This window comes from Amia ocellicauda, chromosome 6 (genome assembly GCF_036373705.1).
Source record: "Amia ocellicauda isolate fAmiCal2 chromosome 6, fAmiCal2.hap1, whole genome shotgun sequence".
NCBI lineage: Eukaryota > Metazoa > Chordata > Actinopteri > Amiiformes > Amiidae > Amia > Amia ocellicauda.
This window is the reverse complement of record NC_089855.1, coordinates 38,336,188-38,355,429: the sequence shown is the minus strand read 5'-3', so window position 1 is coordinate 38,355,429 and position 19,242 is coordinate 38,336,188. Positions and strand designations below refer to the sequence as shown.

Here is a 19,242-nt window from a genome sequence, read left to right as displayed (position 1 = left end):
CAGTACTGTGCAAAAGTTTTAGGCAGGTGTGAAAACATGCTGTAAAGTAAGAATGCTTTCAAAAATAGACATGTTAACAGATTATATTTATCAGTTTAGCAAAGTAAGTGAACACAAGGAAAGTCTACATCAAATCAGTATTTGGTGTGACCACCCTTTGCCTTCAAAACAGCATCAGTTCTTCTAGGTACACTTGCACACAGTTTTTGAAGGAACTCGGCAGGTAGGTTGCCCCAAACATCGTGGAGAACTAACTACAGTTCTTCTGTGGATTTAGGCAGCCTCAGTTGCTTCTCTCTCTTCATGTAATCCCAGACATACTTGATGATGTTAAGATCAAGGCTCTGTGGGGCCATACCAACACTTCCAGGACTTCTTGTTCTTCTTTACACTGAAGATAGTTCCTAATGACTTTCGCTGTATGTTTGGGGTCGTTGTCATGCTGCAGAATAAATTTGGGGCCAATCAGATACCTCCCTGATGGTATTGCATGATGGATAAGTATCTGCCTGTACTTCTCAGCATTGAGGAGACCATTAATTCTGACCAAATACCCAACTCCATTTGCAGAAATGCAGCCCCAAACTTGTAAGGAATCTCCACCATGCTTCACTGTTGCCTGCAGACACTCATTCGTGTACTGCTCTCCAGCCCTTCAGTGAACAATTTGCCTTCTGCTACAGCCAAAATTTCAGATTTTGACTCATCAGTCCAGAGCACCTGCTGCCATTTTTCTGCACCCCAGTTCCTGTGTTTTTGTCCATAGTTGAGTCACTTGGCCTTGTTGCCACGTTGGAGGTATGGCTTTTTGGCCGCAAGTCTTCCATGAAGGCCACTTCTGACCAGACTTCTCTGAACAGTAGATGGGTGTACCAGGATCCCACTGTTTTCTGTCAATTCTGAGCTGATGGCACTGCTGGACATCTTCCGATTGCAAAGGGAAGTAAGCATGATGTGTCTTTCATCTGCTGCAGTTTCCTTGACCGACCACTGCGTCTACCAGTCCTCAAAGTTTTACGTTTCTTTGTGCTTCTTCAAAAGAGCTTGGACAGCACATCTGGAAACTGCCTTGAAATTTCTGCCTGGGAGAGACCTTGCTGATGCAGTATAACTACCTTATAGTTGTCTTGTTGCTGTGCTCAGTCTTGCCATAACTTTTGACAGTAAACTGTCTTCAGCAACCTCACTTTGTTAGCTGAGTTTGGCTGTTCCTCACCCAGTTTTATTCCTCCTACACAGCTATTTCTGTTTCACTTAATGGTTGTGTTTCAACCTACATATTGAACTGATGATCATTAGCACCATTAGGCATCACACCTGCCTAAATCTTTTGCACAGTACTGTATATCATTAGAGATCACATCTGGCATCAGTCCACACTGTACAGTGCACTCGAGACTGGACACATCCTGAATGCACACCTCCTTGGTAATATAGCAGTGCACACCTCTATGCCATTGACAAGCAACAAGGCTCATACGTGTAGTATTGCAGTACAAACACAATATTGTGGACATAGTAGTAATACATATTACCCAATACCCATAATTGTCTGTATGTATGTCATCACAGACTCAACATAATCTTATTCTGTACATTACTGCTGCTGTTTGTCCAAAACCACCATATACATTTTGATTTCCGTAAGTAAGCTTGTTTTTATCTTTTGAAAATACAGTGCTTACAGTCCACAAAGGGGGAGAATTGTTCCTATTATTGTTATGATTATTAAGTTATTATTTTTATTTCTTACATTTAGTTTGTCTGAATTTGATTAATGATCCACTCTAACTGGATATAAATGAGTACATTTTTCTTCGTCATACATTTGCTAGCAGTCAATGTTCCCTGGACCGTGTTATTGATATGCAATTCTAATTAAAAGAAACACCTTATTAATTGCCTTATAATTGTTTGTTCTTGTTCAACTTCAGGAACAATATATATATATAGCTATACAGTGAGGGAAAAAAGTATTTGATCCCTTGCTGATTTTGTACGTTTGCCCACTGACAAAGAAATGATCAGTCTATAATTTTAATGGTAGGTGTATTTTAAGTGAGAGACAAAATAACAACAAAAAAATCCAGAAAAACGCATTTCAAAAAAGTTATAAATTGATTTGCATGTTAATGAGGGAAATAAGTATTTGACCCCTTCGACTTAGTACTTGGTGGCAAAACCCTTGTTGGCAATCACAGAGGTCAGACGTTTCTTGTAGTTGGCCACCAGGTTTGCACCCATCTCAGGAGGGATTTTGTCCCGCTCCTCTTTGCAGATCCTCTCCAAGTCATTAAGGTTTCGAGGCTGACGTTTCGCAACTCGAACCTTCAGCTCCCTCCACAGAGTTTCTATGGGATTAAGGTCTGGAGACTGGCTAGGCCACTCCAGGACGTTAATGTGCTTCTTCTTGAGCCACTCCTTTGTTGCCTTGGCTGTGTGTTTTGGGTCATTGTCATGCTGGAATACCCATCCACGACTCATTTTCAATGCCCCGTCTGAGGGAAGGAGGTTCTCACCCAAGATTTGACGGTACATTGCCCCGTCCATCGTCCCTTTGATGCAGTGCAGTTGTCCTGTCCCCTTAGCAGAAAAACACCCCCAAAGCATAATGTTTCCACCTCCATGTTTGACGGTGGGGATGGTGTTCTTGGGGTCATTCCTCCTCCTCCAAACACGGCGAGTTGAGTTGATGCCAAAGAGCTAGATTTTGGTCTCATCTGACCACAACACTTTCACCTAGTTCTCCTCTGAATCATTCAGATGTTGGCAAACTTCAGATGGGCCTGTACATGTGCTTTCTTGAGCAGGGGGGCCTTACGGGCACTGCAGGATTTCCTTCACGGCATAGTGTGTTACCAATTGTTTTCTTGGTGACTATGGTCCCAGCTGCCTTGAGATCATTAACAAGATCCTCCCGTGTAGTTCTGGGCTGATTCCTCACCGTTCTCATGATCATTGAAACTCCACGAGGTGAGATCTTGCATGGAGCCCCAGACCGAGGCAGACTGACAGTTATTTTGTGTTTCTTCCATTTGCGAATAATCGCACCAACTGTTGTCACCTTCTCACCAAGCTGCTTGGCAATGGTCTTGTAGCCCATTCCAGCCTTGTGTAGGTCTACAATCTTGTCCCTGACATCTGTAGCGTTATGATGGCTTATTTTGATAAGAGCATTTTAGCTCTGAGCTGAAGCACTGATCCAAAGAAGACCTCTCCCCCCAAAGTTCTCAGATTTCCTTAAAGCGTGGGACTGGTTTACATCAAAGTGACAGTCTGGGAGGATGGCACCGAGAATAGGCCAAATAGTTTGGAATCCTGCTATGAGAAGTCTGGAGAAAGGGGCCTGTAGGTAATAAAAACTCTTTGAAATGGACGAGAGCCGAAATCCCGACACAGAGCTATGAACCCGGGCCAACCGGCATTTCCAAAAGATGGCATGGATTGACATCAGTCATAAATCAAGCCCCCCTCCAATAGGACACTGGGGGCTGAAACCGAAATCCAATCTCAAAAACTCAAGAACCAATCACCTATTGATCTGACAGGCGTATAAAGAACAACGCACAGTCTCTTTCTCGCTCTCTCTCACCTGAACCAGAAACTCGCTGCCACAGCTCAACCTGTAGCTCTGTTGCCCGAACCGGAACCAGAAACCAACCAAGTCTTTGCCGGCAACAGAAGAGTTAAACTGGGAGAAGGAGATTGAGCCGTACAAAGAATTCTTTTAAAGGACTTTATTAAATAAAGAACATTACAGACTGCGCATGCCCGCCTGTGCCCACCTGATCAGTGGAGTTTTACAGCTGGACAATTGACTAAGTCGACTGTATACGAAAGTGTCAGTTTAAATAGCTATTTGAGTCTTAAGAAACTCGACCCTTGGAACCAAACAGGGCCCTGCTTTCCTCAAAGACTTTGTCTTCAAATAAGTACGGTGAGAGACCCTGCTTGCCAAGAAGATTTTGTGCACAACCTTGGAGCCTTCAAACCAGTGGAAAATCTGTTTGGAAAAGACTCTACATTCGAGAAACCCCAACTTCCAGGTGCATCGACTGAGTGGAAGTTCTTGGACAAAGCCGAACCGGACTGCCTTTGTTCCAAACCACACGGACCTCGTGCCGTGTGCTGTTATCTGAGCCCGAAGACAGAGAGGCCTCTCTGCGACGAAGTTCAGATAAGTTTAACAGTTTGGAGTTTGTGATTCATGACATTTGAGAAATCAATTAGAAATGTTAATCTGTGGTTCATAACTCTAGAATGTGTAATATAATTTAGTTTTCTTAAATATAAATGTGTGTTGCATTAATCTGTTTTTTTGATAATTTTAGAAATAAAATCTGTCAACGCAGAGAAATATCTTCTCATTCCTGTTTAACTGTTTAGTCTGAAATTGACACAAGTTAATAGACACCAGATTATAGGTGGCCCTGCCTATCCTTAATCATTGATTATTAATCAGTTAAGGGAAATTGTGGTAACAAGTAATGATAGGATCTTTCTCGGCACCTAAACGTAAATGAGACTGATATATATATATATAACGAGAAGTTACCTGACATAAATACTAACCTGCGTAGTTATTTAATGTCTGACTAACAATACTAATGACAGACTCACCTTCGTCTTACTAACCGGTATTGTAGTCAATGTGTTTATAACCTTTTTTGTTTAACGATTTGTGTGTTATCATATGCGATCCCATGGTCTTTGATTTGGTCACGGAAGTGATTTGTCTTTGATTTGTTGATCTAGAGTTGAATTTTAATTAGTTTTTCCCTTTCGTATAATTAGTGTAGTGCTACATTTAGTCTTTGTTTTTGAATAAATTTGACAATTTATGTCTTTGGAATTGGTGTCTGCGTCCAATTATTACAGAAATTGAGTTCTACAAGATTCCAGGATTCGTGATAAGGTGATACTATAAATTCACTTCTTTAGTTGAAATGTATAAGTGTACCTTACGCTACACATCCTTGGACATGTCTTTGGTCTTGGCCATGGTGGAGAGTTTGGAATCTGATTGATTGATTGCTTCTGTGGACAGGTGTCTTTTATACAGGTAACGAGCTGAGATTAGGAGCACTCCCTTTAAGAGTTCGTTACCTGTATAAAAGACACCTGGGAGCCAGAAATCTTGCTGATTGATAGGGGATCAAATACTTATTTCCCTCATTAACATGCAAATCAATTTATAACTTTTTTGAAATGCGTTTTTCTGGATTTTTTTGTTGTTATTCTGTCTCTCACTGTTAAAATACACCTACCATTAAAATTATAGACTGATCAATATCTTTGTCAGTGGGCAAACGTACAAAATCAGCAGGGGATCAAATACTTTTTTCCCTCACTGTACACATTTATGTTAAGAGATAATAGGAAGAGCTAAATGTGTATATGTAATGGGGCTCATTCGTGTTATAATGAGCACATTGCAAAGTGATGTAACCCCTTAGTAAAAAGTACTACAGTGTTAAGCCTCCCGTGGTGGTAGACTCGGTCTTTTGGCGTAGAGGGCTTAACACTGTACTGGGCTGGAGCCACTGCGGTGCGGAGCGCTTAGAGATTTCTAAGAAGTGCTTAGAAGTTCCAACCTGCATCGGCTACATATAGACAACTTATTACGTTCCCGTAAGAAAATGTTTCCATGTGCAACAATACAAATAAAATATTTGCTATTTATTATTATTATTATTGTTATTATTGTACTCATCATCAAGATATGTGTTCTTAGATATGTATTTTAAACAGCACAACTTGACTCCCATAACTTATTACTCTTACTACAGATTTGTAACTGCAAACAACACTTTTTGCTGTATTATTTTTAGTTAACTTAGCAAGTAACAGTTGAAATAAAATATACGTTTCACGATTAATCATTCAGCTACAATAGAGCAGGTTATAATTTAACTAAAGTATGCACGTCTCAGTCATGGCGTTTATGGACTTATGGACGCATTTATTTAACCAGTCCTTAATGTTTTAGAGGAAACCCAGATCTTCTGTATTAATTTATTCATTCATTTAAGTTGTAAATGGGCACATGTTATCTAAATTGTGTTCGCCTTTATACTGATTGTCTCTGCGGGGCTGTTATACAACAGACCTGCACACCATTCACAAAACGAATGAAACACCATTCAGTTGTTCATAAAATAATAAAATCGGCTGCTACCGATCCAAGTATTATCCTTCACGTATTATCCCTAGTCACGGCACTGCACCGGGGTCCTGTGAAATCCATGTTCGGCAGGTTTTTAATACACTCGGATATTAGCAGTAAGAAGTAATTGTTTCTGTACATGGCTTTCGCTCCATGCTGCTAATAAAACAAATTTCTTCGTGATCCCACACGGCATTCCCATCCACCAGTGGAAACGGGGCAAAAGAGACCAAAGATAACCCTGAAGGAGCGCCAAAGCTCCACAGCAGAGATTGTAATATCTGTCCGTAGGACCACTTTAAGCCGTACACTCCACAGAGCTGGACTTTATGGAAGAGTGGCCAGAAAAAAGCCATTGCTTAAAGAAAAAAATAAGCAAACACATGTGCTGTTCGCCAAAAGGCATGTGGGAGACTCCCCAAACATATGGAAGAAGGTACTCTGGTCAGATGAGACTAAAATTTAGCTTTTTGGCCATCAAGGAAAACGCTATGTCTGGCGCAAACCCAACACCTCTCATCACCCCGAGAACACCATCATGGTGAAGCATGGTGGTGGCAGCATCATGCTGTAGGGATGTTTTTCATTGGCAAGGACTGGGAAACTGGTCAGAATTGAAGGAATGATGGATGGTGATAAATACAGGGAAACCTGTTTCAGTCTTCCAGAGATTTGAGACTGGGACTTTGGGCGGGTGAATAATTATGCACGCTCAAGTTTTCTGTTTTTTTGTCTTATTTCTTGTTTGTTTCATAATAACAAATGTTTTGCATCTTCAAAGTGATAGGCATGTTGTGTAAATCAAATGATACAATCCCCAAAAAATCTATTTTAATTCCAGGTTGTAAGGCAACAAAATAGGAAAAATACTAAGGGCGTGAATACTTTCGCAAGGCACTGTAGTTCATCAAGTCTCGCAAATGTTGACTGAATTTGCGAACTGCAATACTTTTTCTGAAGGATATCGTAGAGAATGTCGTTGATGTTGAAGATGTCACGATAGGTGAAGGCCAAGAACAGAAACTGTAAGTCGTTGAGCTTCACACAGTATCCAAAGGCTTGTAGCCGGGATTCTATGTCCCCAACCTCTGGCAACATTCATCTCCTGAAACACTTTGCACAGTTTGGAGACAATGACCTTAATGAGGACACAGTTACCTTAACATTGGCCTCCACCTGTGAACCATTAAAGTTGCTGTCAAATTTTCAGGATAAAAACCCCACTGCTGTTGGATTATTGGTCAGGCTGTGAATCTGAAGGAAAATGAAGACCAAAGAGCATTCTACAGAATATTAGGAAAAGAGTACATAATAATATACAAGTGTTTGGATATCGCTGTGAGCATAGTGGGATCAATAATCAGGAAGTGCATGACACCACCCGGGCACTGCCAAGAAAAGGCTGTCCCTCAAACCTCAGTGCTCAAACAAAAAGGAGACTTGTGAGAGAAGCCACAGAGAGGTCAACAGTCACTTTGAAGGAGCTATATATTTCAGTGGCTGGGAGTTGAGTAATGGTGCACTTGTCAACCATATCAAGTTCAACCAAATCTGCCCAAAAGAATGGGTCTAAATCACTCTGACACTGTGTGCAAAGCTGGTAATACCTACCCCCAAAAGACTGTAATTGCAGCGAAAAGGTATTAATATGTGGGGGTTGAATACTTATGCAAGCAACATATTTCAGTTTTTTATTTTTCTTACAAATACTTCCCAACATAAAGCCAATGTCACTGTTTTTTAGTTTCAGTGTTATAAAATAAAATATCAAACAGAACAAAAATTCAATGTACCATTTTGTAATTCAGTAATATGAAAGAATTGGTCAGAGGTCTGAATAATTTTGTAAGGAATGATGTATATTTAATTCTGTGAATGTACCAGTGGTGGAAGAATATTGGTAGGTTTAACTACTGACTAACACTGACAGCTCTGTTTCTCTCCTTAGCCATGGCTGGAGATGGGAAGAAACCTAGTGCAGCCCAGCTGGAACTCCGGATGGTCCAAAGCAAAAAGGACATAGAAAACCCAGAAATCGTTATACAAGCCACAGTGTTATAAAGAGCATATTCCACCTTGATTACTGCACAATGTATAGATGTTGTACATTTGACCTGTAATGTGACATTGCCTTAGATCTATTACAGAGCACAACATTTCCATGTGTCAGAAACAGCAGGGTTAAAGTGGAAGGATGGGTTGAGAGTACGGAGTGCAGCTCCCCAGGAAGGACCATCACCCCTTTTCTCATTCTCTCTAGAACTGCATTAACCTATTTTTTGTATGCACCCTTATAGGTCCTTGAGGTCCACTTAATGTAAAAAAAAAAAAAAAAAGTGAAAGCAACTTTCCAATGACATCCAAAAGTTTCCTTTACCAGAGTTTTGTCTTCATCTCTAAATGTTATTATTCCTTTACTGTACTGTACTGTACTGTACTGTACTGTGGCAATTCTAATTGCTGAACTACTCAAAACCTGTGTCTGTGGATTGCAGCTGACATTTTCTTTCCACAAAAGCCCACTGGATGCACTAGTTAGATATCATCATTTTATGTCTAACTTTTATCATTAGTTTAGCACCAAATACTTGTTTTATATACAGAGTGTAATGACTTGCTCAAGTTAATAAAACTACATCAGCCCTTATGTGTTATCACATTACATTTCAGGCTTAATTATAATTTCTTAATTTTAGGTAATAACGTTGTCTGTGTGTTTGCTTGTTTCTTTAATTAAGCCTTGATAATTATAGGCTACTTATAAAGTCGGCCTATTTAAACAATTGTATGGTGAAAACTGTAAAGTTCCCAAATGACTGTTGATACATACAAATGGAATATGCATTCAGACAAACAGATTCATTCAGCGGTGTACCGTGTCATTTCATGCACACAGCATGTAAGCCATCGGGACACACTTGAATTCAAGATTCAAATTTGAATTTGAATTTGACTTGAACTCAAATTAAGTATTTGCAATGCTACAAGATAATTATCTGGATGACTTCCTGGTCAGCATTTAAATGAAATCCAATTTTTTAAATTATATCAGTAATTATATTTTAATTATTAAATTAATAATTACATTAAATACATTAAATTTGTATTTGAACTATTTAATTTCAAAGTGCCACTATAAGCAATAAATAACTCCACTGACAAAAAAATTACACTTTCAAACAAATTGTTTTTTTTTTAATTTAAAAATAAAAATGCATTTTCAATTTTAAATTTGACAATACCATATTTTGTCTTGTGTCTAGCTTTGATGATTAATTTCATGATTCAGATTTTTTAAATTAGATATTTGCAATGATTGCTGTTTATTTGTACATAAATACATAGAGCATGACAATTATACACTCACCTAAAGGATTATTAGGAACACCTGTTCAATTTCTCATTAATGCAATTATCTAACCAACCAATCACATGGCAGTTGCTTCAATGCATTTAGGGGTGTGGTCCTGGTCAAGACAATCTCCTGAACTCCAAATTGAATGTCTGAATGGGAAAGAGAGGTGATTTATGCAATTTTGAGCGTGGCATGGTTGTTGGTGCCAGACGGGCCGGTCTGAGTATTTCACAATCTGCTCAGTTACTGGGATTTTCACGCACAACCATTTCTAGGGTTTACAAAGAATGGTGTGAAAAGGGAAAAACATCCAGTATGCGGCAGTCCTGTGGGCAAAAATGCCTTGTTGATGCTAGAGGTCAGAGGAGAATGGGCCGACTGATTCAAGCTGATAGAAGAGCAACTTTGACTGAAATAACCACTCGTTACAACCGAGGTATGCAGCAAAGCATTTGTGAAGCCACAACACGTACAACCTTGAGGCGGATGGGCTACAACAGCAGAAGACCCCACCGGGTACCACTCATCTCCACTACAAATAGGAAAAAGAGGCTACAATTTGCACAAGCTCACCAAAATTGGACAGTTGAAGACTGGAAAAATGTTGCCTGGTCTGATGAGTCTCGATTTCTGTTGAGACATTCAGATGGTAGAGTCAGAATTTGGCGTAAACAGAATGAGAACATGGATCCATCATGCCTTGTTACCACTGTGCAGGCTGGTGGTGGTGGTGTAATGGTGTGGGGATGTTTTCTTGGCATACTTTAGGCCCCTTAGTGCCAATTGGGCATCGTTTAAATGCCACGGCCTACCTGAGCATTGTTTCTGACCATGTCCATCCCTTTATGACCACCATGTACCCATCCTCTGATGGCTACTTCCAGCAGGATAATGCACCATGTCACAAAGGTCGAATCATTTCAAATTGGTTTCTTGAACATGACAATGAGTTCACTGTACTAAACTGGCCCCCACAGTCACCAGATCTCAACCCAATAGAGAATCTTTGGGATGTGGTGGAACGGGAGCTTCGTGCCCTGGATGTGCATCCCACAAATCTCCATCAACTGCAAGATGCTATCCTATCAATATGGGCCAACATTTCTAAAGAATGCTTTCAGCACCTTGTTGAATCAATGCCACGTAGAATTAAGGCAGTTCTGAAGGCGAAAGGGGGTCAAACACAGTATTAGTATGGTGTTCCTAATAATCCTTTAGGTGAGTGTATATTCATGTACTTTTCATTATTTCCTTTTTGTTCTTGTTATGTATTGCAGACAAAATCCTAACTGTTTACTCTTCATACTGTTCATAGACTACACCTAAATATAAGACTTAAAATTCCAGTCGTGGTTTATAAGTTTTTATGTAAAGGCAAGAACAATGTTCTGCATTTTGGATGAAAAGGTACAGTACTGTGCAAAAGTGCTGTCCAGCAAAAGTGCTGAACAAATGCTGTAAACAAGGCCAAGTGACTCAACTATGCATGAAAACACAGGAACTGGGGTGGAGAAAAATGACTCAAAAATGTAAATATTTGGCTATAGCAGAAGGCAGTTTGTTCACCGAAGGGCTGGAGAGTGGCACAAAAATGAGTGTCTGCAGGCAGCAGTGAAGCATGGTGGAGGTTCCTTGCATGTTTGGGGCTGCATTTCTGCAAATGGAGTTGGGAATTTGGTCAGAATTAATGTTCTCTTCAATGATGAGAAGTATCTATTTATCAATCATGCAATACCATCAGGGAGGCATCTGATTGGCCCCGAATTTATTCTGCAGCATGACAACAACCCCTAATATAAAGCGAAATGTCATTAAGAACTATCTTCAGCGTAAAGAAGAACAAGGAGTCCTGGTGGGTATGGCCCCCACAGAGCCCTGATCTCAACATCATTGAGTCTGACTGGGATGAAGAAAGAGAAGCAACTGAGCTGCCTAAATCCACAGAAGAACTGTGGTTAGTTCTCCAAGATGTTTGGGCCAACCTACCTGCCGAGTTCCTTCAAAAACTGTGTGCAAGTGTACTTAGAAGAATTGATGCAGTTTTGAAGGCAAAGGGTGGTCACACCAAATATTGATTTGATTTAGATTTATCTTCTGTTCACTCACTTTGCATTTAGTTAATTGATAAATATAATATATTAACATGTCTATTTTTGAAAGCTTTCTTACTTTACAGCATTTTTTCACACCTGCCTAAAACTTTTGCACAGTACTGTACATACAATTATTAGTTAACTTAAAGTCCCAAAAAGTGCCTCAGGTCACATCTAACATTGTTCTTCAAGATCTTAACTGACTTGAGTCAAAAGTTAATTTTATCACCAACAATGCAAGGTTTACATGCTGTCAAAATAACAAATACCTGCAAAAGCAATGTTCTGGTATTGAAAGTGAAACTCTTGACACTGTAAAACAACAATTCTGGAGTATCACAATGACTGGGTAGTATAGAGGGAGTGGTACTGATTTACTGAGCTGTACTAAAACCATGACCAGCACTAGAGTAATTATTGGACAGTCCCACAATAACTTTTAACTGCTTCAAAACATATCAGACAATATTCACTAATTATGTATACAGAAAACACTGGTTCATAGCGCTTACATTTATGATTAGAAGAAAGTGTCATCTTACTAAAAATGAAGCCGCAACTGAGTACAGTTCTGTAGTTTTCTATTAGTGAGTGGGTCAAAATTCTGATTTAATCTGGCCCAATAATAATATAGCAGACCACCATTTGAACTCTTTAATCTAATCTAAAATTGGACAGAATGCATTATTAATCGATTAATATATTTGGATCTCTTCTTAGGCTCCCCTAATCTCTGTAAACCATGGATTTAAACAACATTACCAGTTAAATAAATAATCTTTTTTTATAAATCATTATTCATCATAAGACTCAAAATGAGGAAATGCTTAATTTTGTTTTTTAAGTTTTGGAAGTGTAGCATACAGTGAGGGAAAAAAGTATTTGATCCCCTGCTGATTTTGTACATTTGCCCACTGACAAATAAATTATCAGTCTATAATTTTAATGGTAGGTGTATTTTAATAGTGAGAGACAGAATAACAACAAAAAAATTCAGAAAAACGCATTTCAAAAAAGTTATAAATTGATTTGAATGTTAATGAGGGAAATACGTATTTGATCCCCTATCAATCAGCAAGATTTCTGGCTCCCAGGTGTCTTTTATACAGGTAATGAGCTGAGATTAGGAGCACTCTCTTAAAGGGAATGCTCCTAATCTCAGCTCGTTACCTGTATAAAAGACACCTATCCACAGAAGCAATCAATCAATCAGATTCCAAACTCTCCACCATGGCCAAGACCAAAGAGCTGTCCAATGATGTCAGGGACAAGATTGTAGACCTACACATGGCTGGAATGGGCTACAAGACCATCGCCAAGCAGCTTGGTGAGAAGGTGACAACAGTTGGTGCGAGTATTCGCAAATGGAACACAAAATAACTGTCAGTCTCCCTCGGTCTGGAGCTCCATGCAAGATCTCACCTCGTGGAGTTTCAATGATCATGAGAACAGTGAGGAATCAGCCCAGAACTACACGGGAGGGTCTTGTTAATGATCTCAAGGCAGCTGGGACCATAGTCACCAAGAAAACAATTGGTAACACACTACGCTGTAAAGGACTGAAATCCTCATTTTAGAGTACTATAAAGTAAGTTAAACTTCAACTAGTAAGACTGAAAGTCTTCATTAGGCAACCAAGAGTGAAAAGGTGCTGTCTTTCTTCTGCTCATCTTGATCTTGTACAAACACACCACAGAATAGAGATAATTTATTAGATGAAGAAAGTCACTCAACAGTCAAATTAATTGTCTTGATGTTTAATAAAATGTTTAATAAAAACATTTCAAAGCAGAGCAAAAAACACTGGCCATTAAGCAAATGGGTACATCAAAATACAGCAACAAGATATGGACCATATGGAAAACTATCATACCTGCCATAGTAACACAAATACCCAAACAAAACATGAAATGGAGACAACAGAACCTTGTGGACACATGTGTATTTCAGCATTGATAGAAAAAGGGGCAAAAAAAAAGTGGGTCTCCCAAGTCGTGGATCCAGTTGGATTAATTCTTACAATTTATTTAAAACTGAGCTCTTGGCATTTAGGGCTTGAATTAATTGTGATAATTCATCAGCTTGTGTGTATTCCTGAAGTGGTTTGCTTGTGTACTATATTGGTTCGCAGTTTTGCTTGCATTACATATTGCTTTTTCATGTAACCTAAGCGGCAGTTACTGGGAGGTACAATGAAAATCAAAACGGTAGCAGAAGCACATGCTTTATACTCAAGGAGATGAACCTAGGTGCATTATAAATCTGAACCCCATCTTGTTTATTAGATATTGTAACCATTGCCATCACCTTTGGTAACCTGGGAAGTCTTGTTGCAGTATTATATAAAGTGCACAGAGATTAAACTAAGATCCAAAACTACACTTGTTTATCATCTCACATGGGACACATCGTTAAAAACATGTATTATAGTAAAAACAAGTATTATAAGTAACGATTTGCATATAATTGCCCAGTAGAGAAAAGTACAAAAAATAAATGCAAATTGCTCACATTACATCTCTGCCTTTTGTCTGTTAAAACTAGTTATTTGAAATAACTAATACTTGTCAAAGTGTCATTTTAATTTCAAACCCCTTTTTTGACAACGTCCTTGAATCCATGTTCAGGAATGTTAATAATTGGGAGCATGCGAGCACATATAGGCAATTTAGCTCAAGGTAATGACTTTTCTACTGGTTTTACCAGTGGTGATTTCAGATGGGTGCCCCCTTCCCCACCTCTGTAACTATGTTTGTCCTTAATGGTTGAACAGTGAACCAGTCTTTGCTTTGATCTTTTTTTTTTTTTTTTTTTTCTTAATTGAAGAAAAGTATTTGATTGCTTGGTAAAGTTTTTAGTGAGTCGGTTTTTGAGTCTGAATATTTTATAACGTTACAATGAAGATTGTAGTGTACAAATCTACATTTATATAATATGTATGGTATGATGCAATAAACAAAAATAATTATTATATTACCTATATTAGAATTTGCAGATTTTTTTTGCCTGGTGTGTTATTTATTTCCTCATCAGGTGTAGGCCTACCAGTTAACTAGGTAGGAGGTCCATCAGCGATGCCAAACAGGGACATAGGAAAGCATATATTTATAATATTTTATATACACTGCATACAAAGGCATAATGTATACATTTTTTACCACAATACTTCAATGATGAAGAGTTGTGTAGTGAAACATCCACCCTTTGAAATTAACGTTTAAAATTGCACAAGGAATTTACAAACATTGTATAAAACAATTGATAGATTAAATCATCTGTTATTTTCTTCTGAAATTATGATTTAGATATTTCCTTTAGTATTGTAACAAAGTTTGTTTAATGTGAAAAATGGGGGGGACACAAGGTTGAAACAAACATTAACTTTTATTGAGCATGGTATAGTGGCTGGACTGCAGCAACTCTCCTCTACACACACCCCTCTCACTCGCGTGGGAACCAGGCACACCTATTTAAGTCCTCTGGCTCCCCAAATCACTGCGCCCCCCCCTGTTCCCGCAGAGTGCTAACCCTTCACCCCGGAACTAACCCCGCTGTAACACAAGAACCACACGAGAACAACATGCAGCACGCACACCATAAACCGCCCAAACACACAGACAGACACCCACACACATGAATCCCCCTCCCCCTTCCCCCAGTCCCAGATCATTACAGTATTTTAGTATTAATAGGCTTATGAAAATGGCCCAGATATTCAAAAGATTATGCACGTCATAATGCATGGCACCCCAAATTAAAAATGTACGCATCCAAATGTCTTTCAAACACCATAAATATAATTTATTACAATGATAATTTTACCGGAAAATAAATGTGTAGCCATTACTGTATGGCCTAATATAGTATTGTACCGTTTCTAAACACCAACACTTTTAGCTTAACCCATCTCCAAAGCATTAAATGACATTATGTAAAATCGAGACATTAAACATAAAGAATTTTGTTATGGGGCACCAAATGTAAAACAGGGTACACTTTTTTTCAAGTCTTTTTTTCTTTTTTTTCAGATTTAGTAAATACTTTTTCCCACATTTTGAATACTTAAATAAATGTGAAATCTTTTGTTTGACTAAATAGTTGGCTAAATCCTAAATATGGACTTTGCAAGCTAAACATTTAACTTTGAAATACATATTTAATTTTATATATTTAAATCTTAACCTAAATGTATTTTAAATGTAAATGTTATATCTAAATGTTAAATCTAAATATAAAAGTTAAGTCTTAATGTTATCGAAGACATGTGCCCATCACTCAAACAAGACCCTTCCACTTCCTGTTTGTATAAAAGGTGACGTCTGCACAGAGACTTCCTCTTTTTGCCCTTCACCTAGGTTCATCAAGATGGGTTCATAAATAAAAAACAGAAATTGCGTTTTTTCATCTGGTTGGTAGTACAAATAGTACCATCAACCCACCAATTAGCTACGTTCGTGTGTAATTGCTATATTTTAATTTATTAACACTCTGTACCCCCTCTGTGCAGTAACATGTGGTCGGCGTGTAGTGCCCCCCCCCACCCCCCACTGTGTTGTGTAGCGTTGCAGCCGGTCCCGCTATGCGCTCCAGTTGTCGGTACCTGCACTGAATGGAGCACTCACTGTGGAGTCACGTCACAGTGTGCGTGCACGGCACTGACCGGATGGAGAGACTCTATTCTTCCTCCTCCCGCGGGGTCCCAGTCACGTCCTGGACACCGACATCGCCACTGCATCGTCAGGCTGTCCTCCTCTCCTCTCCTGTCTCCTCTGTCCGGCCCCCAACTGCTGAGGCACCCGCCCCAGCCATGGCTGTTGGAACGGGGACGCCTCTCCATGGGCCTCCCTCTCTGTCCCCTGCTTGTCACAACCCACAAAGATTGTTTCATTACAATATCTAATTTGAGTTCGTCTGTCTCAATGTCATTTTTGATATATAGAGCTACCCCACCACTGTCTTTCCTAAACTGTGTGGATCCTTTCAACTTGTATTTATCACCATCATTTTCTGTAAGCCACGTTTCTGTCACTCCAACAACATCATAGTCACACACCAGCACTGTGGCTTCAAGGTCTAACATCTTGTTCCTTATACTCCTGGCATTGAGGTACAAATATTTCAGTACTTGACACCTAACTAGCTCCACCTGGCACAATTCTCATTACTCAAATTCCTTAAACTTTCAAATAGGAATCCATGAAAAATTAGCTTTAGATCTGTAGAGTACAGACAAAGGAAAAATTAATCAGCAGTGTTAGACATAGAAGAATACACACTGAGGAAATACAAGGAAGATGGAAATATAGTAAAAAAACAAACAGAACAAAGTATACAAAGAAAATAATAAACCAATTGGACTAGTAATAATAATAATAATAATAATAATAATAATAATAATAATAATAACAATAATGGCAAAGAGGAGCAGGAAATGGTAGTGGCAGTTCAAAAAGCAGAAATCTTCTTCATGGACGAGTAAACACTTTCCTCAAAAAACGCACATGGATCCTCTTCGAAAGACTTGGAGCCGGGATACGCAGGCAGCGTTAACGAAGTCCTCCTCAGCGCATTGTTGTTACAGCACCAGTGGCAATAGAGAAAGCGCCGGTTAAAAACAATCATACGGACTCGTAGCAGTGTTAATTATGGTGTTAATTTATCAGCTTGACAAAATGCAAAAAATTAACTGCCTTAAAGTGATAGGGCAAACGCAGATCAAGACAATGTATCACATTTCCTTTAATCTATTTACTACAAGAAGCACAGCAACTGTACTGAATTAACTTTAATTAAGACAAACATATTCGGAATGCCAAGTTAGCTCTCTCTCATCTGTCCTGTGTCTATATTCGGCAACTTCTAACTCTCATAAACTAACTATGTGCCAGTGCGGTTTCTCTCTTTTCTGGCCAACAGGATAGAACCAAAAGTAACCATAAACACAGGACAGCTTTCACAGATAAAGACCATTGGAGTGGACAACTACACTGCTCGGCAAATGACCAGCTTCTTCTGGATGACAACCACCTCTGGTATTGACCCTGGCATGTGGCAATGGATTTTCTGAGAGAGAACTGTGTGTTTTACAGCCCTGCATTTCAGCCTGAGCCCGACGGGCCCCGACTTATTTACACCCCACGGGCCGGGCTTCGGGCCAATTTTCACATCATAGTTCACACGCGGGCCGGCATCGGGCCTGTTTTAGGCTCCTCCTCCTTTTTATTTTTTAGACATTAATTAAAAGAAACTATGAGAAGTTGATGATGGTAAAACAAACATAGAAAGATGTTTTATAACCACACTGACACGCATGACACAGTCTGCTCACGCACACACACGCACACAGGTTTCCCACGGAGTGCATGCTACACAACTGTCCAGACTGGCTCGCACAGTGTTATGCCTAGGTTACACTGGCTTAAGCGTCCGTGCCATGCTATGCCGTACTCAGACGCGTCCCAGAGCTTTTTTTTGTAAAACCAGGCCACTGTGAAGTCCGTCCCTCTGATGGAGGAGCAGTGACTGTGGGTTTGGTTTGTGTTTGTGTTAAAAACAGAGACAGGAAACAGAACGAGCGACACAGCCTGACGTGGAAAGGATTTGTGTGTCTATTTTATTCTTTGTGCTTTACATGATTGTAAACAGCGTAATAAATTCACGTTTCTGTTCAGAGATATTAGGAAGAGCTAAACATGTATAGACAACATAATATTCAGACAAGCATGTTCACATAAGAATACATTTCCATGTGCAACAATAATACTAAATAGCCAATATGTTTTGTTATTATCGTCATCATTTGTGCTAGTATATATGTATTTTAAACGGCACAGCGTGACTCCCTTAACTTATTACTCTTTCTGCAGATTTGTAACTGCAAACAATACTTTTTGCCGTATTATTTATAATTTACTAAGCAGACGTCCTTCAACAGGGCAAGTTACAGTTGAAACAAAATACACACGTTTCACGATTAATCATCCAGATACAATATAGCAGCTTTTGAACTAAAGTGTGCTCGTCTCAGTCATAGCATTTATGGGCGCATTTATTAAACCAGTCCTTAATATTTTAGAGGGAAACCCAGATCTGCTGTATTTATTTATTCATTAATTTAACGTGTAAATGGGCACGTTAACTGAATCGTGTTCGCCTTCATACTGATTGTCTCTGCGGATTGTCCTGCACACCATTCACAAAACACAGCCTGAAACACCGTCCAGCTGTTCATAAAATATTAATAAAATCGGCTGCTACGATCCGATTATTATCCTTCAGTTTATTTTAACTAATCACGGCACTGTGAAATCCAAGTTTTTAATACACTCGGATATTAACTGTAAGCAGTCATTGTTTCTGTACATGAATTTCACTCCATGCTGCTAATAAAACTGCAATTTCTTCATGATCGCACACGGCCCTTATATCTTCCGACACAATGTATCTGATCTCTTCCCTGTGTCTCAAGTCAAACACACACCTCCGCTCCTGAAAGTGAATCATGTCCTCAGTGGGGACGGATGCTTACGGAAACGTCCAGCACCAGATATTTAACCTCCACAAAATGCAGACGTGTCCACCAGTGGAAACAGGGCATTAGTGTCCCTGCCAGTGGCAGCAGCAGCGAG

The 19,242-nt window shown here is 39.3% G+C and overlaps 1 protein-coding gene across 1 annotated transcript in view; it reads left to right on the top strand.

The window, feature by feature from the left end:
* LOC136751457 (pyridoxal kinase) overlaps window positions 1–8,828 on the top strand; it is a 141,483-nt gene extending 132,655 nt beyond the window's left edge. The window contains exon 11 of the mRNA XM_066707084.1: window positions 8,115–8,828. Within this exon, the coding sequence (XP_066563181.1) occupies window positions 8,115–8,227 (113 nt within the window). The 3' untranslated portion in view covers window positions 8,228–8,828. The remainder of the gene's footprint in view (window positions 1–8,114) is intronic.
* The last annotated feature ends 10,414 nt before the right edge of the window (window positions 8,829–19,242 follow it).